Raw genomic sequence first — 17839 nt, 5'->3', positions numbered from 1 at the left:
TAACAAACCAGTTATGCCAAGCATTGATTTAATATATGATATATCTCAAGACTATCTCAAAGGAGTGTATGAGAAAATAAAATGCAGGAAACATATATGTACCTTGAGATATGTGAAAGTTAGGAACTTCATGTTAAGTTATGACTGATTTAACTGTTATTGAATAAATCACAATTGGCTATGTCTACACATGCTAAGCTATAAACTAACTAGATAATTACTTTAATGAGTTACATGAATCAGGCTGTAATGTGATATTAATCATCATCATCATCATCATCATCATCATCATAACAACATTCTTAATAACAGAAGATGCAATCAACCTCTTACTGAGTGAATTGTATTGCGAAGTTTCTGTAGTTTTTGCAGTTTTTGTGCAAGAGTTCTCTGAGACCTGAAAATTATTTCAAGTTTCCTCCAGGTTAAAAGGGTGAGAAAGGTTGCTGTAGTCTTATAAATTTCATTGGCACTTGAATAAAGTTTCATTGGTCAAGAACCAAAAGAATTTAACTCCTCTATTGCTTGCCCTACAGGTCCGAGTCATTACCAGTGACTATTTAGACAGCCAAACAGTTAATGATATAACTATATATTTATGTTTTCAATCTCTTCCTTATGGAAGTACATATACCTAATAATACAGGTTTATGAATATAAAAGTGAAATGTAGTCCATTAATACCTATTTCAATATATGCATTGGTTTCTAAAATGCTACTTGACTCTTTATTTTATTGGCAAAAGTACAACTCTTGATACTAGCTCTAATTGCGAAGAACATTTTACATATGTGTATATATATATATATACACACACACACACAAAATTTATATCTATAAACATTTTACACACACACACACACATATATATATAAACTTTATATATATAGGCAGTGTTGGTACTTAGGGCTGGTGTCAGAATCCAAAAATAGGACAAAAACTAGACTTAAAGAGTCCCTTGTGAATGAAATCTAAATCTCTTCTATCACCAGCCATTTCTTCTTTTAGCTGGAGGTGAACCTGAGACACTATGTATAAAATACTAGTGGTTTACCATTAAGTAAACTGGCACATAACCGACCAGCCAGCCAGCCAAACTGCTGAGAAATGTTGGTAATTCATACTATATCAAGATAAATAAATAAATAAATAAAGGATTGGCCTCTCCCAGGTCTTGTACAGTTATCTTTGAAATTTCTTTAAAGCTGTGCATGTTTCTTCTCTTGCACTGTTGCTTTTAACTATACAGTATAAGCACTGGTCTTGTCTTTGGTTTTTAACATGTTTAGATGCTGTGCATATATTTTGCCACCAAAACAAAATAATGAGACTCCCATCAGAGATGGCCTGCATTGATACACATTATCTAGGAAAACTGGGTTGTTTCTCATGTAAAAGTCTTTTGAAGTCTTCCCACCTATAACATATATTCATACTCCCACTGAAGCATTTGCTTGATGCTACCTCAATGGGGTACCGCTTGCTCTGATTAGAAGCAAGGCACTGCCTAGACAGTATGTCAGAGGTACCTCCAGGGCAGGAGTTTAAGGCAGAGATCTAATGCCTTCTTCAGATGAATCAGCAGGATTCTTCTTATCTCATGAATACACAGCTTGTTCAAGAGTCCTTTGTGAAGGTCTTTAAGAATTCATGACAACTTCATGGCCCCCATTCTATAGGCAGAAGCTAGTAGGATCGAAAGCTGAATCTTCCTTTAATATTGGGAATGGAATGGGTATTCATCTGAGGGCAAACAGTCTCATTAAGGAGATGTACAACAGGTTAAGTTGTATATCTCCTACAGCTTTGTCATCTGACAGACTTAGAAGAAGTTTAGGGACTGCTCTGGTATCTCCCAGTACTTGCTATGTATGGAAACTGTGTATAGTCATCCTCCATGAGTGGAACTGCACTGTGAGGATGCTCCCACGGGCAGAATGTTGGATAGGTTTCAAGCCAATCTGACATAGAAAAATCAAACGTTATGCCATATGCTGAATCCTTAGTGATCAAAGCAAATGCTTTGTGGTTTAGTTTGTCAACATTTCAGGGCACAATTCTTTTAACAAAGAACAGAATAAAGAGAGCTACACTCTTTTGGTAATGTAAGATTCCCAGTCCCTGACTATAACTCTCACCTATTGCAATAAATAGGCAAGACACTGCCCAGAATCCCTTGTGATAAAATCAAACATGGCATTTAGAAGCTGCGGCATAAGAGTGGACAAATGAATCCTTTTGAACAAGAGTGTTTAGCAAACCTTCAGAGCATTTAAAAAATATGTATACACATACACACAAAAAATTAAGTACAATGGTGCTTTGATCTGGTTCAGCTATTTTTTCTCATGAATAATTTCTCCTATTTATCTGTTCTGAAAACTGGTGTTTTTCAGAAAAACAAAAACAAAACAAAACTGAAATGTCACTTTCAACTTCTGTTTGCTGAGGTTTCCAATTTCCACCTCTTCTTAGGATTAGAGCTATCATTTCCCTCCTGATTTCATCCTGAGATACAGATTTGCTAGTCTTAGACTTATCACATCCATTCCACGGTGACATGGGGAAAAAGGGTGGGACTACTGGGACAATATCTGGGATGAATGGAGCCAGATTCCTATGTGTTCCAGTTCTGTGCTTGTACAGTCAACACCTGAGAAATTATACTGTCCTTCATCTCAGTCATTCATCCTCCATTTTTACCCTTACTTCTAAAGGCAATGTCTCATAAAGATTGCTCTCCACCACCAGACCACTACGTTTAAGGAATTGGCACTGACCAATCTCCAGGGGCAAGGCTTCAAGCTGGTTCCCTTTCAGCTCTACCCTGGAGAGCAAAGTCAGCCAGCTTATGCGATCTGAGAGGCGTCGGAGTTTGTTGTGTTCTACTTTGAGAACCTTGAGTTTCTTGCAGAAGTACATTTCATTAGGCAATGTCTCCAAGCAATTGTGAGAAACGGCAAAATATTGAAGGCTTTGTAAAACTCCCATCCCAGAAGGGATGATCTGGATGTTATTGTAAGAAAGATCCAAATAATGCAGCCTAGTGCACATGAACAGTTGGGAAGGGAGGACTTCAATGTAATTGTGGCTGAGGTCAAGCTGCTCTAAGGTCTTGAGTTTCCGGATATGTTCAGGGATGGTGAAAATCTGGTTGTACCAAAGTTTGAGACACATCAACTTTCGGCAGTGCTGGAAACTGATGACTTCCTCAATGGAAACCAACTTATTATTCTTCAAGTCCAACTCTTGCAAGTTCACAAGGCTAAAGACAGCATGGGGGATACGTTCCAGGTTACAGTTTATCAGTTTTACCTCTTGCACAGAGAAGAGCTTCTTGAGATTGTTGAGAGCCACCAACTTAGTCCCATCATTATAGATCCTGAGTTTTTGCAGGTGAGTGGCCAGATCAGCTATACTGGGTGGCAATTTTGAGACATTGCTATGCAGTGTAAAGACCTTCAAATTCTTTAGCTCACGTAGGCTTTCTAGAGTTCCTGTCCGGCCCATCTCCTGGTTGAAAAATCCAGAAATGTACAACTCTTCCAAACCTCTCAAATTGTAAATCCACACAGGTATATCTTTTATATCATCAAAATTTACAATCATCACCTTCAGCTGTTCACGGAAGAATTTAAGGGAAGTAAAGGACAGCTTAGCAGGACAGTTGATCAGCGCTAGCTCTTGGAGATTGATCAACTGAGTTACTGAGACTGGAAAAGTAACATCTTGGAGCAATTCCAATTTTAGAGCTTCCAATTCAGTCAGCTCAAAAGTAGTGTCAGGCAACCCAGGCAACATGAAGAGATGGAGTTCTAGGTGCCCACTAGGGTTCATCTGCAGCTTCTGCCGCAGTTTATCAACTGTCCACTCATGATTGAGGTTCAGCTGTTTAAGTTTGAACTCACTGTCCTCAGAGAGGAATACGGCAAAGCGCTTGGAGTAAAGGGAATCATACTGGTCTATGAGATGGAGCATGAAAGCAAAGTCATTCTTAACATCAGGGATGTCCTTGATGCCAGTGTCCTCACGAGCAAAGCGAAATGAGTACTCTTTGAGTGGCCGGTGAAAGAGCCAGTAAAGAGTATAAAGGCAGGTCATACCGTATACACCAAGGAAACAGAGGTAGCAGATAGCCAGCTTAGAGAAGAGATAGGCTTTGGTGTGATTGCAGCAGAAATGGTCATAGCCTGTCATGTCCTCCATCTTGACACTACAGGGCACTATGAACTTAATATTGTGAACCAGGACTGCATTGTAGATAATAATAATTAGAAATTTGCAAACTTTGAGAACGGTTTGGCGAATGTACATTGTGTAAAGGATGTCTCCTTTTTCTACATGGAGCCGGAACTTTTTCACCTTTTCAAACAGAGCCTTGGCTTCCTCACCTTCCTTTTTGCCCAACATGCTAGTGGAGGGGGACTCCGCAACTTTCTTTCTTGTAACTGATCCTCCTGAAGGAGAAAGTTCAATCAGTTCACTGGGAACATTACTTTTCCTACTCTGATTCGCCTTTCCTGAGCTTGTATTCTCTTCCTCAGAAACTTCTGAGATGGTTCGAGTAGTCCAGGGTGAGTCAAAGCACTTGCTCATAATGGAGATAAAATGTTCAATCTTGGAACTGGTACCAGGAAATTTGAACCAAAAAGAGGCACACACCATGAAGATGAGTGTGTGGATAACAACAAGATAAGGAAAGTACTTGGCATACCAGTGAAGGGCTGTCTCATAGCACATCTGATTGATGTAGCTGTACTGTTGGAGGTCTAGGTTGTTCTGTAATCCACTCATTTCCCGGTGGACAGAAGACTTGATTGGTTCAGAGGTATTGATTCTCTTCTTGGTGAAATCTTCACAAGTTAAATCAGTAAAAGCTGTACCGCTGGGAACATGATTGGGAAGGCAGATAATCTTGTCATGTATCACCTGCCACAACATAGAGATGAGGAAAAGAAAAACAAACATGATTTATCAGAGTCCAATATGATACAACAGTTTACATCAGATAAAAAAGATCTGGTAGATTCCCAAAGGAGTTGACCTGACTTTGCCATCTCAGGGTGCAAAAGGTAGAATTTCATTTATTTTATGTGTGTGTGTGTGTGTGTGTGTGTATTCCTACAAATAGAAAAGTAGCACAATAGAGAATAAGCCAGTCTAGCCCTTTAGCGATGGGCATTTCCCCAACTGTTATTTGCCCTGAAACACTGTCACAGTAGTTATTGTATCCTTGTGGATGTGTAGCCCAAACAGGCCTAATATGTATTATTAGGTTTCCTATTCTTTATAGTGGGATAGGATGGATCTGCAGTAATCTGGAATTGGAACTCTCTGTATAGCAAATCAACATGCATAACTCTATGGCCTGCACTTGTTATTTATGTCAGCAGTGGACCAGTGTTTTAATAATTAATTGTGAACTGGTGGATACTAGAAACATATTATTAGGCCCCCAAATCCTTTGTTGGGCTTCTTTCCAATGGGCTTCTGCAAAGAATGTCAACTACATGGGTTGAGTACATATATGATAGAGAGACATAAAACCCCCTTCATTGCTTCTGTTGCATATGATGCTGTTTCTCTAAATGGCTTTTTACTGCACCAGCTCTCACATATTTTCTATAGTGTTGAATTTGTCCAGTATATCCTACCTACACCATCTCTGATTTTCATACAAGTGACACATCTATCAGAAAGGAAGTGACTGATTATGTGCCATCAAGTTGGTGTTAACTCTTAACAATGGGATCTCTCCAGAATAATCTGTCCCCAGTCTTCAGGTTTTCCAACAGTGCACCCATTGCCACTGTCAGAGAGTCCATTCATGTTACTGCTGGTCATCCTTCTTCTCTTTTCTTTCACCTTTCTCACCGTTATAGACTTCTCAAAGAGAGCTAGGTCTTTTCATAGTGTGTCCAAAATATGATAATTTGATCCTGGTCATTTGAGTCTTGACTGAGAAGGTGTGACTGAGAAGGTGTGACTTGGCTGAGAAGAATGACTGAGAACTCATTTGTTCTATGACCCATTTGTTTGTTTTGTTCAAGATCTTGAGAGGAAAGAAGAGGAAGTAGGTATGTTTGATATGTACATGTAAATAATTAATGAGAATGTGTATGAACATGCATGCAGCCCTCTGATCCTGCTGTAATATATGAAGTCATTGGGAAAGAAAAGATTGCTCATACATGTTTTCATATGATTTCTAATCCCCCCAGGCTGAAAAAATTGACCATTCCCAGCATCAGATCCTTAGACCCTCCCAGTGCATGTAATCAATTTCCAAAGCCCTTTCTGCCATAAATATCCTTTTCTGTAATTTCAGTCAGTAACTCTATGATCTTATTCTGGAATTGTATAGTCTGCTTCCATACTCACTCACTTGCAGAGTACAGCCAAAAACACCTATCATCAGCATGGCTATGGTGATGTACTCAGCTAACACATCCCACCATGGCTTGAGAACCTTAAAAGCAGGCTGCTGGTCTGTGAAATGCTTGAATTCAGCCACCGGAATCATACTGCCTGCCAAAAAAAAGGGCAAGAAATTAGAAGAATCTACATTTCAGTGGCTTTTCTGTTTCAGGAATGTTAAGGTGAATCTGAAGTTAAGTTAAGGCTGAATGCAGGAGCTCCAATCTTGTCTTCTTGTACATCCCAGATATCTGTCTGGAACATGTAAAAATACCTGCGGATTCAAGGCTATTACTTAGGCAATCACAAAAAGGGAGTGGCTCTGAACCTTTTTCATATCTAATGTTAACCTGGACACAAAAACAAGCCAATGAGAGAAAGGTCCCCCATTTGACATTTACCACTTATTCCTATAAGCACTGGTTCCTGTTAACAGCCCTGATAAAGTTTCAACACATCTGACTCTCACCTCTACCAATGAGTAGTACAGCCTTCCCCAATCTGTCTTCCTAGGCCATTCTGACTGAGCTGTAATTCAGCACTTTTGGAGGCCACATCAGGAGTCAGTGGCAGAATTGTGATCAGAGGAGCAGAAAATCCTAGCTTTCAACTACCATCAGAGCACAATTCCCTATTGATATTTGCCAGTTTTAATATATTTTGTATTTTAACATATTTTAATATGTTGATTGATTAAGTATAGGAAAACAAATATTACTTATTTCTATTCCTAATTCTAAAGCTAATGCTAAATGAAAAAACACCTTGATTTATGCAACAGCTAAGCAGATCTAGGTTTGGTTAATACTTTGGTGAACTGCTTTGGGACGCTGCATACATAGCCTTGAGTTCCATAATGGAAAAAAAAAGCAGGATATAAATGCACCCATTTAAAAAAAAATCAGTACTTTCTATCAACACTAAAGATCTCAGAATGGTAATTAGATTTCAAAAAATTCTCAGTGGTAAGCAATGATCAAACATTTTTCAGGGCAAGGTTTTAGGATTTGAGGGTATCTCAGTATAGATCACATCTCAGGGGTGGAACTGCCAGGCCGAGGAGCAGAGACCTCAGAAGATGCTATTGTTGTTGTTTAGTTTAATATCCCACCTTTTATTCAGGAGCTTAAGGCAGCATATGTATAGTTTCCTCATCCTCCTTTTCCCCGCAATAACCCTGAAAGACTGGCTGACCTAAAGTCACCCAGGGAGTTTTCCACAACTAAGGAAGGACTTGAACCTGTATCTCCCCAGTCATAGTCCAACATATTGGAGGAACAGTATATATAAGTATGATCTTTACAGCTACTTTTGACACTGCCTTAACTGACCCAAGATTCTTAACAGCTATATATGTATATTCCAGCCTTCTTCACTTGGTAGGACAAGAATTGATCACTCACCCAGCCATAATAGTAGCCATTGTAAAGATGGAGCTGATTTCCAGTCATCAGCTGAAAATCTAGCCCTTGGATAGATTATTGCAGATATGATTTTAGCCTATGCCAGGTTCTGTCATCTTCTTTCCCTTTAGCTTAAGGTGGAAGGGCAATAAGACTAAGTCAGGTGTTATGTGGATATCTGGACAATGACAGCCCAAAAGAATTTTTCAGCTACACTCCTGCCTATAGCCTATCTTCTGTCAGTATGGAATGGGGTGGTCTTTCAGATTCTAGTTGCTATAGTAACTGTGTTCCCATTGCACTGGCCTAGCCAGACGTGTCCAAAGAATATGTATGCAACATGTTACCCAGGAAGATGAGACTATAAAGTCTATCATCATGAGATCATGTCCACATGTATTAGTTGACACCCACAATACTGAAGTACTGAGACAATTCCCAAGCAGATGACTGTTAAGTCCAAATGGAAAGCACATTAAAGTGGATAAGAGGGCAGAGTGAAACTGATATAAACTCAAATGCTGTTGCTTCATCCTGTGCACTGACCGGTACTTTCTATTCATGAAAAAGAAGGGCTTATACAGGTGAAACTCGAAAAATTAGAATACCGTGCAAATGTTCATTTATTTCAGTAAGGCAACTCAAAAGGTGAAACTAATATATGAGATAGACGCATTACATGCAAAGCAAGGTATGTCAAGCCTTACTTTGGTATAATTGTGATGATTATGGCGTACAGCTTATGAAAACCCCAAATTCACAATCTCAGAAAATTAGAATATTACATGACATCAATAACACAAGGATTGGAAATAGAACAATATCGGACCTCTGCAAAGTATAAGCATGCATATGTACTCAGTATTTGGTTTGGGCCCCTTTTGCAGCAATGACTGCCGCAATGCGGCGTGGCATGGATGCTATCAACCTGTGGCACTGCTGAGGTGTTATGGAAATGCTCCGCTGCATTGTTCGGTCTCATGTCCCTCATCTTTCTCTTGGCAATGCCCCATAGATTCTCTATGGGGTTCAGGTCAGGCGAGTTTGCTGGCCAATCAAGCACAGTAATCCCATGGTCATTGAAGCAGGTTTTGGTACTTTTGGCAGTGTGGGCAGGTGCCAAGTCCTGCTGGAAAATGAAGTCAGCATCCCCATAAAGCTCGTCTGCGGAAGGAAGCATGAAGTGCTCCAAAATCTCCTGGTAGACGGCTACGTTGACTCTGGACTTAATGAAGCACAGTGGACCAACACCAGCAGATGACATGGCTCCCCAAATCAACACAGACTGTGGAAACTTCACACTGGACTTCAAGCATCATGCATTGTGTGCCTCTCCATTCTTCCTCCAGACTCTGGTTCCTTGGTTCCCAAATGAGATGCAAAAGTTGCTCTCATCAGAAAAGAGGACTTTGGACCACTGGGCAACAGACCAGTTCTTTTTTTCTGTAGCCCAGGTAAGACGCTTCTGACGTCGTTTGTTGTTCAGGAGCGGCTTGACAAGAGGAATACGACATTTGAAGCCCATGTCCAGGATCCGTCTGTGTGTGGTGGCTCTTGATGCACTAACTCCAGCCTCAGTCCACTCCTTGTGAAAGTCCCCAACACCTTTGAATGGCCTTTTCCTGACAATCCTCTCCAGGCTGCGGTCATCCCTGCTGCTTGTGCACCTTTTTCTTCCACACTTTTCCCTTCCACATAACTTTCTATTGATGTGCTTTGATACAGCACTTTGGGAACATCCAACTTCTTTTGCAATTACCTTTTGGGGCTTTCCCTCCTTATGGAGGGTGTCAATGATGGTTTTCTGCACAACTGTCAGGTCAGCAGTCTTTCCCATGCTTGTGATTCCTACTGAACCAGCCTGAGAGACCATTTAAAGGCTCAGGAACCCTTTGCAGGTGTTATGGATTCATTAGCTGATTAGAGTGGGACACTTTGAGCCTAGAATATTGAACCTTTTCACACTATTCTAATTTTCTGAGATTGTGAATTTGGGGTTTTCATAAGCTGTACGCCATAATCATCACAATTATACCAAAGTAAGGCTTGACATATCTCGCTTTGCATGTAATGCATCTATCTCATATATTAGTTTCACCTTTTGAGTTGCCTTACTGAAATAAATGAACATTTGCACGATATTCTAATTTTTCGAGTTTCACCTGTATGAAGTCAAGAATGATGGAGAAACACACAAAAATTAGGCCGATTGTAATGGATTGTTTAGAATCCCTTCAGGTTTTTCTCTTATTAAACAGACTTTTCCATTAGCCTCTCCTGTCTTTTGAGAACTGTAGAATTTGCTTCCTTGACTTTAGTTACCAGCTACAGTAGGTGAGTGAGTGTTGCCTATGTGTATTGCCCACCATAGAAATAGAGAGGTCAGTAAACATCCACTAGTAGAAGATTAATGGTTTTGTTCTCCAGTAGAAGTGCCTTTCCCTTTGTGTTGAAATGGCACCTGCCATTTCATAAGTTCTCCTATGAGTGCATATCTGAATAACTCTTACTATTTTCATAAGGTCAAGGTTTCTGTGAGTATCAATCAGCCAAGTAAATATATCTGCAGATTACATTCAGAGGGACCAGCCAAGAAAATATGCATGTGTATGATAGAGCTACTTAGAATAATTTCAGCAGTTAGGATCATCCAGCACTTGATGGGACTTGTAACAGCATTAAAAATATATATATACAACTTTCTATGGAAATAGCTTCCAGAAAGCTTAGCTGTCAACTTTTCTCCTTCAAAACTCCTAGTACAAGGGGAAATGTAAAATCTTAAGACTCTCAGAGTCTCCTGATTGCAGCAGCCTATCAATACGAGTGAGCTAATAGATACATAAATGAATATAAAGATTTTTCTATTCTAATTTACCTTCCTCTCCCTTAAAAATGTAGAATCCTGTCTCCCATCTCATACCCCTGAATGAAATCCACAGTTCTCACGACAGGCTTCATTTCCTTTTCACTTTTTTTGGTTAACAATCTTTGATACAAAAGCACATCTGGATTTGGGAAATAACAAGAAGATAAAATAACAAAATGGCATGGTTCTATTCCTTCTTCACTAAAGCATACTGTTTCTCTTCTTTTGAATGGTGGGTGGGTTATTTTTAAAGAAACACTTAATAACATTTGGTATACTGTAATCTGCCCAGAAAACTTCAGTTATTGGACTGATTAGAAATATAATAAATGTTTTTTAAAAATTAAATCATTAGCTACCACAAACTATTTCACCAAGCAAGTTTTGAGCATCAGATCCAATTAGTGAATTCTGAGATTCAGAAGAATCTCTAGCCAGGTTCTAGGAGACAGAGGGAGAGGGAGAGATTTGTTGCTCCAGTTAGCTCCTGAAAACACAAAGCATAAATGATTATAAAGCAGTGCTTTAAATAATGTTGTGGCTTCCGGTCTGTCCTTTCTGTAGAGAGGTTTCTGTCGATATAAGAAAGTCAAGTTTCTCTCAAACAGCTCGACTCCCGGTGCATTCACGTGCCGATAACTTACAGCGAATAAGTGAGCTCAGTTGCTTATTCGTGAAAGGGGGAAAAAAAAAAGGGAAGCCCGGCCCCCTTTTCGCAAACCTCCGTTTTCGGCAGAATGGGCGGGGCTGCGAAAGTACGAAGGCTCCTCCCACAGTTCAGGGGAAACCTGGAGCTCACAGAGTCCCATCGATCCCGTCGTCGAAGCTGGAACCACAAAAAGCCGAGTGAATAAAAACGGTTCGCACTTCATTTAGCGTCCTCCTGACATGCAGAAAGAGCTTGTGCAACAACGGAGAGACATTAACATCGGAGGACAGTTCCCGAAGGAAAAAAATCTATTTAAAAATAAACAAACGTCCTGAAAAATCATTATTTTTAAGGTGTGACGCCATGCAGAACACAGCTAATTATGTTCCATAGGGGACAGGTTCTACCTTAGATTTAAGAATGCATCACTACTTAACTGGTATGAACAGGCCATAAATATTTTACAATGATTTGCACCCATGGTGAAGTGAGGTGAGAGTAACTAAAGCTGTATTATTATGATTAAGCTGGTTCTATGCCAGGCTGACTGAAAGGACATTAGATTCCCCCCCAACACCTTTTATATACAAAATAAGCACATTCTATATTATATTAACCCCTATCAAGTGGCTGTGTTCACTCAAGCTTAACTTGCCAATAGTTTATTCAACCCAGTTGGGGGGGGCACACTACACAACCATAAAGTAACCACATATGTTGGTTTTGCACAATGATCTGGAGTTAGAAGTGAGCCCTGAAGTGGCTATGTAGGTTGATGATGCCAAACAGGATGGTAAAATCAAACAAGGATTGGGAAGAGTTTCTCAGTACTGAGCGAATGGGCGAACACAAATTGGTTTTATTGCAGACGACGTTCTTTTATTTCTAAACCTCAGACTTCTATAGTGTTGATATAAAGGATAGTTACCTTTAGTAAAATAGCAGGATAATCTATTAACTGCTCCAAACTGGAATTAATGCCAATAGGTGAAAATTTGTCTACCCATTCATTTAAGGAATATCAATTCCGTATTTGTTCCAAGTCTATTAAATATTTAGGTACGTGTATACCAAAGGATATAACTCAGTTAGCAACATGTAATATAAATAAGATATATAGAGAGGTTTCTTCAGATATCAATAGATTGGAGTCATTAAACCTCACCTTTTGGGAAAAGGTGAACACTCTCAAAATAAATATTATTCCCAGATTAATTTTAATTAGTTAATTAAAATTAATTAATTAAGAAGACTCTTAAGAGTCCCCTGGACTGCTAGGAGGTCAAACCAGTCAATCTTAAAGGAAATCATTGGAAGGATTGATAATGAAGCTCAAGCTCAGATACTTTGGTCACCTAATGCGAAGAGAGGACTCTTTGGAAAAGACCCTGATGCTGGGAAAGATTGAAGGCAAAAGGAGAAGAGGACGGCAGAGGATGAGATGGTTAGATAGCATCACTGAAGCAATGAGCATGAAACTGAGCAAACTCAGGGGGGCAGTGAAGGACAGGAAGGCCTGGCCCAATATGGTTCATGGGGTCACGAAGAGTCAAACACGACTTAACGACTGAACAACAACAACAACAACCAGATTAATTTATATTCTGAGAGGAATTCCAGTTTTTATATCTGGAAAATATTTTCAGAAAATACATTCTTTGTTTAGAACATTTCCATGGGGTTCTTCAATTCCAAGAATATCTTTACAGAAAATGCAATTATCAGTTAACAAGGGAGGATTCACTCTTCCGAATCTAGAGCTATATCATCAAGCTTACCTATTGTCAAGTATTAAATACTGGAAACCAATAAGTGGTGTTAATTTTCCAATTTGGGCAACTTTGGAATATACGTATATAACATCTTTGGTCGGATGGATAGTATTAGGATCTAAACATACTAAAACTCTAATATCTCGGGAAACAATTTTGTCAGTTAGAAAGCTATGGAACATAATGTCTAATAAAAAAAAAATTGACCCTTTTTCTCATGCCAAATTGACTTTATGAGGGAAACCCAACTTTAAAAATTGGGGAAAAGATGGTGATATAGAAAAATTGGATGGAAGCATGGATATTGACTTTAGACCAACTGATAGATGATGATGAATTTTTAACATACTCTCTCTTAAGAGATAAATATCATCTGTCAGATGTAACCCAATGGCAATATTTACAGCTACAACATTTGTTAACAACATCATCTGGACCATCAGCATTATCAGCTTCTGAGACACCCAAGACATTAGAACAACTTGTTAAATCCTTTAAAACTAAAAAATCTATTAGTTTTTATATTTGTCATCAATAAATCAAGTTGATATACAGATGTTAAGGGATGAGTGGAATAAAGAATCAGAGGCTTCTATACTGCCTAGACAATAGGAGAGTATCTTAACTTCTATAGCAAGAGTGTTGATGGCCTTAAACTACAACTTATACAACAAAAAATAATATTTAGAATTTATTGGACTCCACTACATCTGTATAGAAAAGGATTGTCAAAAACAGCACTGCATTGGAGATGTAATAAGTACAATACCTCTTTAAAGCATATGTTTCTACAATGTCCTCTATTTACCAAGTTTTGGGAGAAAGTAGTGGACTATATAAATATGATTATGCCACAAAAGCTAAAATTTTCAGAGGATAATATTCCTTTGAACTATACTCCTAATACATGGAATTTGACATCTGGACAACGTAAATGGATTCTCCGTGTCCTTACTATGCCCAAAAGACTGATATTGCAGCATTGGAAAGATAAATGTATGGCCCCATTTACTCCATGGATTAAAGACCTGATTGCACTTGCCACTTATGAGCGGATTGCCTATAGATGTAGACTTTGTATGGACAAGTATAATGAAATGTAGGACTCATTTATACAAAATACAGTAGGAAAAAAAAAACCATGATAGTCATATAAATCTATTAGAAATATATATGTACTTGAATAATATTTGTATTAGATAAGTACATATAGAATTGAAATTGTTTATTGTTGTAATGATATATTAACACTTTTTCCTTTTTGTAATTTTTTCACTTTTTGTTAAACCACTTATGTATTTTCTTCTTTTTGTAACCAAATATTTAAAAAAAATAAAATGGCAAATTCAGTTCAGTGCAAACAGGTGTAAAACGATGCATAAGGATTAAAAAAACAAAAAACAAATTTCACCTGTACATTAATGGGATTTCAGTTGGCAATGACTGACCAGGCAGGGGACTTTAGAAACACAGAGAACTGCTTAATGAAAATTAAGGGTGCAGTTGCAATAAAAAGGCATATTCCATGTTTGAAGTCCTCAGAAAGGGTAATAGAATAATGTCCTTATATAATCCATTGCAAAACTGTACTTGGAGTCTTGTGTATAATTTGGGCCACACCTTAAAAAAAGATATTAGAGAGCTACAGAGAGTGCAGAAAAGAGCAACCAAAATGATTAGGAGGCTGGAACAGCAACACTACAGCAGTGGGGTCCTTACAAAGAGGAGATATTGTAGCAGAGAAACAAACAAAATGGACCTTGTACCTTTTTCCTCCCTGTCTTTTAGATGCAATCAGGGTCAAGCCCAGTTCATCTCTGCCTAATCCTATCAGGCCGAAATTGGCCCAAGGGCAGCCCTTACAAGGAAATTGCAACACAGAAACCCCAGGGTTCCATTCTCAATCAGCCTGATTACATCAACATTCCATCTCCTTTAACAATGGACTTTCTCAGCTCTGCTGCCCTAACAATAGAACCAACCCCAAGTAAACTGACAAGGACTTGTCTAGATTCCCAGACTGGCTAGCAAATCAGATCCCAGGATATTCTGCTTTGTAGCTCTCAACTTCTGGAAAAAAAAAAAACTTTGCTTTTCCATTGTTCAGGGTTCCTCTTGCTTATAAAGCAGGCACCCAGTAATAAAGAGCTGGCAATTTCTCCTTGGTGTTGTGCTTCTTTACTTCCGTGGTTTCCAAGATAGATATGACAGAAGTATAAAAACTCAGGGTAGAGTGGTCTTCTCCTCTTCAGTGTTAAAAGATCAGGTCATCCATTTGCAACAAAGTGCAGGGAAGTTCAGAGCCAACAGAAGGAAATCTCTCTACCAAGCTTAAGAAACCTGTGGAATTTGCTGCCAGCAGGTATGGTCGTGGCAGCTATTTGGGTGGTTTTCAAAGGGACCAGACAGGTTCATGGAGGATCAGGCTTTCAGTGACTTCTAGCACTGCTGGTTTTTAGCGTCCCCTGAATCACAGGCAGCAGGCCTTAAATACTGGCTGCTGGGATAAATCAATGGAAGGGGTCTATCACCCTTCAACCCCCCTTATGAACTTCCCCTGTGGGCAAGGGGGCCTATGCTGGCCCAAGGACTCTTCTATTCTTGCAATATGTTCTCTTTAGTTTAGTCAGGCTGGAATTAGCGTACCCAAGGCTAAGCTAATGTTCTTCAGATAACACTGGGAACTGCTGGAGCCCCAGCACAGCTGACTGGCAGTATGCCTGAAGAAACCATTACCCGGAAGCATGTTCCCCCTTTTCTCCTAATTGGAGAACTCCACGGGTTGTAATAGTTCTGAAACTTCCAGAATGGGCACAAACCTTTTTCTGTGCTGAAAAGCAGCTCAGCTGGCCAGCTTGCAACTGATTTAAATCAGCACTCTCAAGTTCCCTTTAATTAGATTCTCCTCCTTCCTGCTTCCCTACACTTAAATGTACAGGATCACATGGCCTCACAGGACACCATGGGTTGGTCTTTGCCACCATTCTTCCACCAAAGCTCACTAGGCCTATTTTATTCAGGGCCATAGATTAGCACAGCTCCTTATACTACAGGAGTAGGGAGGCCAGGCCCTTTGAGCATGAGCATGTTGAGCCCTCCCACACAAATTCTGGAGTTTTGGGCCCAAAACGGCTTCCAGACTGTGTGAGGACCTGAAGCTCTTATTGGCATCACCTGCCCTTACCCGGGGCAGGCTGCTGCCTGGAAGCCCCGAGGTGCCTGAAACTAATAAGGAGCAGCTCCTTTCCCTACGGAAAAGGGAGCAGATGGCTTCAGCCGCCTTGTTCCCCCGCACCACCACCACCTGGATGGAGGAAGAAGGCGCCAGAAATCTCCCGCGTTCCCCTCCAACCCTCCTCGGACAAGACGGAAGTACTCGGCTCCCCCAGTCTGACATGGGGGGGGGAGTGCGGTCTCTGACCCTGGGGATCTAGGGATACTCCAGGCGCCTCCTTGGCCGGGATAATACCTTCCTGCTTCGTTCCTTCTTACCACCGCACCGGGATGCTGTTGGGGGCGATCCGTCAAGCCGGCAGAGAAGAGGTGGGAAGCCACGTGGCGCGGAACGACTTAGTCCAACTTAGCGAACTCCCCTGGGTCGATCTTCCCCTCCGCCTCACCCGCTCGGACGTGGGAGCGGACGCGCCGGGCTGCCTTTTTCCTAACCGCCTCTATTCCTTCCTCCCCATTCTTGCCTCCCCTTGTCTTCCCTCCCCCTCCCCCCCCATCAGCTCCCTCGACGTCAGCCTTCCCCAAACCGCTGTTGCCCTCCGGCCGCGTGGGATTACCACTTCCATCGCTCCCAACCGGCGCGGCCACAGACGTGGGCGGGGTAGTCCGACTCAAGCGGAGAGCACCATGTTGAGAAGACTAAGTCACGCAGGTTTCCCCAGCCACTTGCCTGGAGTCGGTGGTCTCTGGTCGTCTGCCCCGGCCGAACTGGGAGTCCTGATCCGGCTCTCCCGCTGCGGCCACCTGCTTTGAGCGGCGTGCCCCCCTTCGCTGCTTTCCCCGGCGGCAGAGTCGCCCTGTGCAAGCCGCCGCCGCTGCTGCGCCCGCCTCCAGTGGAGCGCCTCTTCCTCCCCAGACGCCCGGCGCTCCCGCCTCTCTCCCCATTGCCCTAAACTGGCTTTAGGAAGGGAGGCAACCTACTGGAGGGCGCTGCCACCGAGGAGCAACCGGGAAGAAGCCGCCCGACAACCCACGCAAGCAACGAGGAACAACCCGAGGCGGGCTGCAGCCGGGAACCACCCTGGAGAAGCGCGTCTCCAGCCCGACTCAGGCTGGAACTCTCTTCGTGGGCACGTGTGGGAGAGGAGCTGCTGAAAGAAGGCGGTGGCGAGACGGCTTCTGCCTTGTGCACCAAGCGGTGCCACTAAGTCCGGATCTGAGGGAGAAGCCCTTCATCTCCTCTACCGTCTAAGCCAGTGTTTCTCAACCTTGGCAGCTTGAAGATGTGTGGACTTCAACTTCCGGAATTCCCCAGCCAGCTTGGCTGGCTGGGGAATTCTGGGAGTTGAAGTCCACACATCTTCAAGCTGCCAAGGTTGAGAAGCGGTGGTCCAAGCAGCAGCAGCCAAGCAGGGTCCCCACTACAGGAACAGGCCATTGTTGGAGGAGAGCTGTGTTTGTCTACGGTAGCCCAAAATCCGAAGGAGTCTGGTAGCATCTTTTCCAACTAACAAATTAGGGGTAGTTGAATCCATCTGATAAAGTGAGTTGCGGCTG

At 41.3% G+C, this 17839-nt stretch overlaps 1 protein-coding gene across 3 annotated transcripts; it reads right to left on the bottom strand.

The window, feature by feature from the left end:
- On the bottom strand, positions 1–17180 carry LRRC8E (leucine rich repeat containing 8 VRAC subunit E). 3 transcript variants are annotated; one of them, XM_088133568.1, is made up of 3 exons: positions 17009–17180; positions 6387–6525; positions 1–4930 (listed from the first exon to the last, which is right to left on the bottom strand). In XM_088133568.1, exons 2-3 carry the CDS (start codon positions 6522–6524, stop codon positions 2684–2686), a joined length of 2385 nt encoding a protein of 794 aa, XP_087989694.1. In that variant the 5' UTR covers position 6525; positions 17009–17180; the 3' UTR covers positions 1–2683. The 3 variants fall into 3 exon arrangements, with proteins under 3 accessions (XP_087989694.1, XP_025027910.1, XP_025027915.1); XM_025172142.2 differs by lacking the exon at positions 17009–17180 and adding an exon at positions 10700–12458 and having other exon boundaries at positions 6387–6529; XM_025172147.2 differs by lacking the exon at positions 17009–17180 and having other exon boundaries at positions 6383–6469.
- Positions 17181–17839: the final 659 nt, after the last annotated feature.

The sequence above is a fragment of the Python bivittatus genome, unplaced genomic scaffold (assembly GCF_059951505.1).
Source record: "Python bivittatus isolate LINGU-HERP-01145 unplaced genomic scaffold, Pbiv_v1 ctg000080_np1212, whole genome shotgun sequence".
Classification (NCBI taxonomy): domain Eukaryota; kingdom Metazoa; phylum Chordata; class Lepidosauria; order Squamata; family Pythonidae; genus Python; species Python bivittatus.
Note: the sequence above shows the minus strand (reverse complement) of the source record. Positions and strands in the feature narration are given on the sequence as shown.